A 7,626-nucleotide genomic window follows, 5' to 3' on the forward strand; every position below is an offset into this window, starting at 1 on the left:
TTGATTTCTGAAATTTGAAACAGGTCCACTGTCTTTTGAGAAGGGTAGCTTGTTATAAAAGGATAACCATGACACTGCCTAGGAACTCGGGGTCCCACTGGGATTGCTGTTGCCTTGGGTTTCCCACTCCCCCCAAAGAGCTAAGCAAATCTATTTGTTAGGACAGCTTGTTCGAACATGGTAATGATTACTAGTCTATTCCTAGCCTTTTCTTTCCAGAAGTCCTTGATGCTATGTATAAACAAGGTCTACACATCAAAAAGTGAATTTTACTCTTTTCAAAGGAAAAGCCATCTCTTTTTTTATATTTATTTATTTATTTAAGATTTCTGCCTCCTCCCCGCCACCGCCTCCCATTTCCCTCCCCCTCCCCCGACCAAGTCCCCCTCCCTCATCAGCCCAAAGAGCAATCAGAGTTCCCTGCCCAGTGGGAAGTCCAAGGACCACCCACCTCCATCCAGGTCTAGTAAGGTGAACATCCAAACTGCCTAGGCTCCCACAAAGCCAGTACGTGCAGTAGGATCAAAAACCCATTGCCATTGTTCTTGAGTTCTCAGTAGTCCTCATTGTCCGCTATGTTCAGCGAATCCGGTTTTATCCCATGATTTTTTAGACCCGGGCCAGCTGGCCTTGGTGAGTTCCCGATAGAACATCCCCATTGTCTCAGTGTGTGGGTGCACCCCTCGCGGTCCTGAGTTCCTTGCTTGTGCTCTCTCTCCATCTGCTCCTGATGTGGACCTTGAGATTTCAGTCCGGTGCTCCAATGTGGGTCTCTGTCTCCTTTCACCGCCTGATGAAGGTTAATATTCAGGATGCCTATATGTTTTTCTTTGGGTTCACCTTCTTATTTAGCTTCTCTAGGATCACGAATTATAGGCTCAAAGTCCTTTATTTCTTAATTCTACCCACATACTAAATCTGTGCACTTTTTGTCCCTCATAGTTGTGACGTGTGTATTGATTGGACTCAACACCCAGCACCACTATCCCATCTTAGCTCTTAACGTAAAATATCCAGGCTAAAAGCCAAAGGTTTGCTGATTTCTCCCATCATAACCTTGTTTTTTTTGTTTGTTTTGGTCTTTTGAGACAGGGTTTCACTATATAGACTTGGTTGACATAGCACCCACTCTGTAAAACAGGGTGGCCCTGAACTCACAAAATATCCGTCTACCTCTGCGTCCCTAGTCCTGGAATTAAAGGTGTGTACTACCACCTCTAGGAATAACCTTGGGTTAAAAGACTAACAGGTGTGGGTTTTTTGTTTGTTTGTTTTTGGTTTCCGTTTTTGTTTTTTTCGAGACAGGGTTTTGAAGCTCTGGTTGTCTTGGAACTCGCTCAGTAGACCAGACTGACCCCAAACTCACAAGACACCCATCTACCTCTGCTTCCTGAGAGCTGGGATTAAAGGCGTGGCCAACACTGACCTGTGGAGGTGGAGATGTAGATCTTAGGGTTTCCTAAACGTCTATAAAAGAATTTTAAGCCACTAGTTTTACGATCTGTGCATTTGCTCTGCTCCATTCCCTAGCCATAGTAAGCAGATCTTGTGGCTGCCAAACTCCGCCTCAGAGGAGGGCGGGGGCAGAGGCCAGCTTTGCTTACAGTTTTCCTGAAGTGCCCGCGGGCGGGGCCGCGCCCCTTCCTGCACCCAAGCCTCCCACAGCAAAAAGCAGGGTTCAGGGGCAGGGTCCAGGAGGACCGGAAGCAAATGTTTACTTTCTTCGGCGCAGGCGCCATTGGGCAAGTCCCATTGGTGGTTGTGGGCCTGCACAGAAAGTCCTCTTCCATGCCCTCCCCAGCTTCCCAGCGTCTGGGAACGGTGAAAAACTGAGGACGCCACAATAAACAGAATTTGAGAAGACTCAAGAAGAGGCGGGGACGCACCACAGCGCAGGCCCACAACCACCAATGGGACTTGCCCGACGGCGCCTGCGCCGAAGAAAGTAAACGTTTGCTTCCGGTCCTCCTGGACCCTGCCCCCGAACCCCGCTTTTTGCTGTGGGAGGCTTGGGTGCAGGAAGGGGCGCGTCTGGGGAGGGCATGGAAGAGGACTTTCTGTGCAGCCCCTTTAACCCCCGATTGAGGGCCTAGTCCTTTAACAACACCCAACAATAGCACCGATCTCACAACCACTGTGATCCGGTTCTCTGATGCTACCGAAGAAAGCGGGAGGAGAGTGGTCCAAACCTTGCTGCTGATTCTGTGCTGACCCAAAAGACAAGCTCATGTTACAGTCAAAAAGGTGCGCCTTCGAACGGCAAGTTTCTTCTGCCAGGCTCGGGGCCGGACGCCTGCGCAAACTGTAGGTCCGAGCTATGGCGACTGAACATCCCCCAGCAGAGGGAGCACAGCAGTCGGCCCTCTCCTCTGCCACCCAGCGGGCAGGAGAACCACAGAAACCCAACTATGCCCTCAGACTTACTCTTGAGCGGCACTCGGCGGCCATATCATCAGTTAAGTTTAGTCCTAACGGAGAATGGCTAGCAAGTTCTGCCGCTGATGCACTAATTATAATTTGGGGGGCATATGATGGGAAATATAAGAAAACACTCTGTGGTCATAATCTGGAAATATCAGATGTTGCCTGGTCTTCAGATTCTAGCCGTCTCGTTTCTGCCTCAGACGACAAGACTCTAAAGTTATGGGATGTGAGATCTGGAAGATGTTTGAGAACACTAAAAGGGCACCGTGATTTCGTCTTCTGCTGTAATTTCAACCCACCATCCAACCTCATCGTTTCGGGGTCCTTCGATGAGAGTGTGAAAATATGGGAGGTGGAAACAGGAAAGTGCCTCAAGACCTTGTCTGCCCATTCGGATCCCGTCTCTGCCGTACATTTTAATTGCAGTGGGTCCTTGATAGTGTCTGGGAGCTACGATGGTCTTTGTAGAATCTGGGATGCTGCCTCGGGCCAATGTTTAAAAACACTTGCTGATGATGGCAACCCTCCCGTGTCTTTTGTAAAATTTTCTCCAAATGGCAAATACATTCTCACTGCAACTTTGGACAATACTCTTAAACTGTGGGATTACAGCAGAGGCAGATGCCTGAAGACATACACTGGCCATAAGAATGAGAAATACTGCATATTTGCCAGTTTCTCTGTGACTGGTGGAAAGTGGGTTGTGTCTGGCTCCGAGGACAACATGGTTTACATCTGGAACCTTCAGACTAAAGAGATTGCACAGAAGCTACAAGGTCACACAGATGTTGTGATCTCGGCAGCTTGTCACCCTACAGAAAACATGATTGCATCAGCGGCGTTGGAGAACGACAAAACCATCAAAGTGTGGACAAGTGACTTCTGAAGTCGCTGGCAACCACCGATGAGTAAACTAAGACAGAAACAATCGAAAGGGTGACTCCCTGAAGTTTGCCTGGTTTTGTAGCTCTTGTCGAATTGCCTTTGATGTTATGAGTTTGAGACATTTTAATTTGTGAAATGAGACCGGTGTAAAAGCCAGTCTAGGACCTGCGGCTTCTGACCTTAATTCTGAGGCCCGCTGTCAATCTCATGTCTTGGTCCCTGGACAGCATCATTCTTTTCCTTTCATAGCTTTCTCAGAGGGGAGAGTATTTGGGGTATTCAGAAGGTTGACAGAACAGGATGGTTGAGAGGAGGGGAACTTACAGTTTCTGTTTGGGAGGCCACTAAGGACGACGATGGCAGGCGTTGAGGGAGGGAACGAGAAGACTGAAGTTCTACATGTCACGTGCATATTTTTGGTGCATATTCTACATGATGGACCATCTAATTGCCACGTAATCTGTCAGGCTGGGGACAGTAAGTCTGGTCAAGTTCAGTCTACAAGTCTTACACTTCTGCCTGTGTTGTGGTTAGAGGACAACCCTCAGGAGTTAGGCCTCTCCTTACACTGTGCGCTCCACATAGCAAACTCAGGCTAGGCTTTCTCGACGGGGCCTTTTATTCACTGAGCAGGCCCAGAATCTTGCTCTGTGCCCTGTAGGCCTGGCTGGCTGGTAAACCAGACTGGTCTCAAGCTCAGAGATCCATTTGCCTCTGCCTCCTTAGAATCTTAAACATTTATCAGAAAAATCTCCTTAAATATTTTGTTAGATTGTGCCATTTTGTACTTTTCAGGGAAATTATGTCAGGTTATGGCCACTCTTTAGCACTGGGCCTCCTAACTCCTGCTCAACATCATTCAATTCAGAAATCACCTTATCAATACTATGGTTGCTTGTCTGCCCTCAGTGGGCAGCTGAGGTAGGCTTTCCAACTTTTCACCGCTTCTTATAAAGCTCAGAGTTTACAGTTATCACCTTGCAGTTGTGATGGCTTCATGGGCTGTAACAGGAGGCCGCTTGTTCCTCCCGGCTGCCTGGATAGCTTAGCCCCGAGATAACCACATAGAAACTGTATTAATTAAATCGCTGCTTGACCCATTAGCTCTAGCTTCTTATTAGCTAACTCTTTCATCTTAATTTAACCCACCTCCATTAATCTGTGCATCACCATGAGGTTGTGGCCTACCAGCAAAATTTTTAGCATGTCTATCTCCGGTGACTCCATGGCATCTCCCTGATTCTACCTTCTTTCTTCCAGCATATAGTCCAGTCCTCCCGCCTACCTGAGTTCTGCCCTATCAACAGGCCAAGGCAGTTTCTTTATTCATTAATGGTAATCACAGCACACAGAGGGGACTTCCATATCACATGGGCCACATATTTAGTAGACAGGAAGTACTAAGATTAGGCTTTATGTCTTGTCTTTGTAGCCTTGGCTTTTTCTAGAGGACTTGATATTTAGTGGGCAATGAATAACTTCATTCCTTACTTGCTGTCAATAAACTTTAATGATAATTCTCCAAACTCTACTATTGACTGAGAAATATTTTGCGGTAGCCCCACATACTAACCGAAAGGCAGCTATGCTAATCTCTATACCACCAACACCTCAGACCCATATACTAACTGAATCCACATGGGGCTCCTATAGAAAATATAGAAAAACACACAGATAAAAACCCTAAGACTAAGAAATAATACTACAGTACTATCACTGAAAGCAACATGGGCAGAATCTTATCTTCCTGAAAAATTCTGAGAAATATATTTTATATATTTCAAATATATATTTGAATATATATCTTAAATATATTCTCATACATACTTATAGGGGGTATGATGGTCAAGATGCTGGTGTATTTGATTACACTGCAAGGTACAAGATCGGTAAGGGGCGTACCTGAAATTCTGACCAAAAAATTTAAATTTGGATAGGTGAGATGGCTCAGTGGGTTAAGGTATTGCTGCTAAGCCTGATGACCTAAAATGCATCTCTGGGACCTGCATAGGACAGAACACATTCCTACAGGTTGTGCTTGGACTTCAAAATTCACTCTGTGGCATGGGTAGGTTCATCCCCCGCCCCAAGATAAAATTAATGTGAAAAAAATTAAAGAGTTTAAATTAAACCCATAAAGAAATAGTCATGGTATGTTACTGAATAGAGAATTACACACAATAAAAATGATTTGCATAAATTAGTGGTGTATCTTTATTACAGACTTTAAGACAGACTTCTTGTTGCTCTTCAGTGAAAATGGCATTGCTATATGAAGTTCTATGTTAGGATTTACCAGTATTCAAAACATGGGCTTGGAAAAGGGTCCCAAATTACTCTAGAAAAATCTATTTTTTTCCCCCGAGATAGGGTTTCTCTGTGTAACAACAGCCCTGGCTGTCTTGGAACTCACTCTGTAGACCAGACTGACCTCAAACTTAGAGATCCACCTGCCTCTGCCTTCTGAGTACTGGGATTAAAGGTGTGTGCCATTGCCACCCAGCAAAAATCAGTTTCCTAAAAATGCACAAGAAAATTTGCAAGTAACAAAAATCGAAGCATTTATACCTAAATGAAACAAAGGCGAAAGTACAGTGTACAGACAGCATCAAGAACATTAGATCATGGAGCTATCAGCAACATTCCATTGTAAATGTATTACGTTCCCAGACAGTGGCACGTGGCACTTTTTCTTTTCTTGTAGACCAGGCTGGCCTTGAACTCAGAGATCCACCTGCCTCTGTCCTCCAAGTGCTGAGATTAAAAGGTGTGCACTGCCACTGCTCGGCTGGCACGTGACACTTTTAAAATCACAAGTATTAACTCTGAGAAGTAGTGTGTTGGGTGGCTGTAATGACGTCATCTGTTAGCACTAGGGAGGCATCTTATAAAGCAGAAACCACCTGAGTACAGACACCGTGGTAGCATAAGAAGCCAATGAAACACATGGGGCGTAAGTGCTTATTTTCCCCACACTAACAAACAAGAATGGGGATGGCATTTTTGTAAGTATAAAACTTAATTCCCTGGGGGTAGCAAAGGGGCTAGTTGGGAGCCAAGCCATGGATTAGAAGGTGGCAGCTGGCCTCCAGCACTTCCATGAATGATAAACACCTCAAAACTCTTGGGCAGACTCTCTCATGACTTTGTCAGGGCATTCTCAAAGGCTCTTCTACAGCCTCCGCCTTCTGGCATGCTAGACAATACAGTGTGTGGTCCGGCAGCTTTCCAGTCTCCCCAAAGGCACCCTGGCATTTGGAAGATTGGCTTCCCAACATGTATCTGGGCAGTGTACCCAGCTAGTCTTCTTGTCCCTTCAGACATGGTATGAAGAACGGAGAAGACGCACACTCTTTGGGCATCGGGGGATACGTCAACTTTGGTCTCTCAGTAGAAGTTAGGTGGGAACCAGATGCTCTATAGAGTTAATATTAAGTTTTAAATTAGTTGCTTCTTTTTCACTTTCTCTGAAACATGGGGAGGCAATGTCTTACTTGGATCAAAACAAAAACACAGACAAGCTCAATGTTATTTATGGCTAGAAACCAAATATGAGTGAGCACATCCCATGTTCCTCTTTTTGGGTCTGGCTTACCTCACTCAGGATAGTTTTCTATTTCCATCCATTTGGATGCAAAATTCAAGAAGTCCTTGATTTTTACTGCTGAGTAGTACTCTAATATGTATATATTCCATACTTTCTTCATCCATTCTTCCATTGAAGGGCATCTAGGTTGTTTCCAGGTTCTGGCTATTACAAACAATGCTGCTATGAACATAGTTGAGCATATACTTTTGTTGTATGATAGGGCCTCTCTTGGGTATATTCCCAAGAGTGGTATTGCTGGGTCCAGGGGTAAGTTGATCTCGAATTTCCTGAGAAACCGCCACACTGCTTTCCAAAGTGGTTGCACAAGTTTGCATTCCCACCAGCAATGGATGAGTGTACCCCTTTCTCCACAACCTCTCCAGCAAAGGCTATCATTGGTGTTTTTGATTTTAGCCATTCTGACAGGTGTAAGATGGTATCTTAAAGTTGTCTTGATTTGCATTTCCCTGATCGCTAAGGAAGTTGAGCATGACCTTAAGTGTCTTTTGGCCATTTGAAGTTCTTCTGTTGAGAATTCTCTGTTCAGCTCAGTGCCCCATTTTATAATTGGGTTGATTAGCCTTTTACGGTCTAGTTTCTTGATATCTTTATAGATAAAGGACATTGAGCTTATAATTCGCGATCCTAGAGAAGCTAAATAAGAAGGTGAATCCAAAGACAAACATAAAGGCATCCTCCTGAATATTAACCTTCATCAGGCGATGAAA

The 7,626-nt window shown here is 45.0% G+C and overlaps 1 protein-coding gene across 1 annotated transcript; it reads left to right on the top strand.

The window, feature by feature from the left end:
- Positions 1–1,805: 1,805 nt before the first annotated feature.
- On the top strand, positions 1,806–5,509 carry LOC142845587 (WD repeat-containing protein 5B). Its single transcript, XM_075964677.1, has one exon. It carries the CDS (start codon positions 2,318–2,320, stop codon positions 3,308–3,310), a length of 993 nt encoding a protein of 330 aa, XP_075820792.1. The 5' UTR covers positions 1,806–2,317; the 3' UTR covers positions 3,311–5,509.
- Positions 5,510–7,626: the final 2,117 nt, after the last annotated feature.

The sequence above is a fragment of the Microtus pennsylvanicus genome, chromosome 1, assembly GCF_037038515.1.
Source record: "Microtus pennsylvanicus isolate mMicPen1 chromosome 1, mMicPen1.hap1, whole genome shotgun sequence".
NCBI lineage: Eukaryota > Metazoa > Chordata > Mammalia > Rodentia > Cricetidae > Microtus > Microtus pennsylvanicus.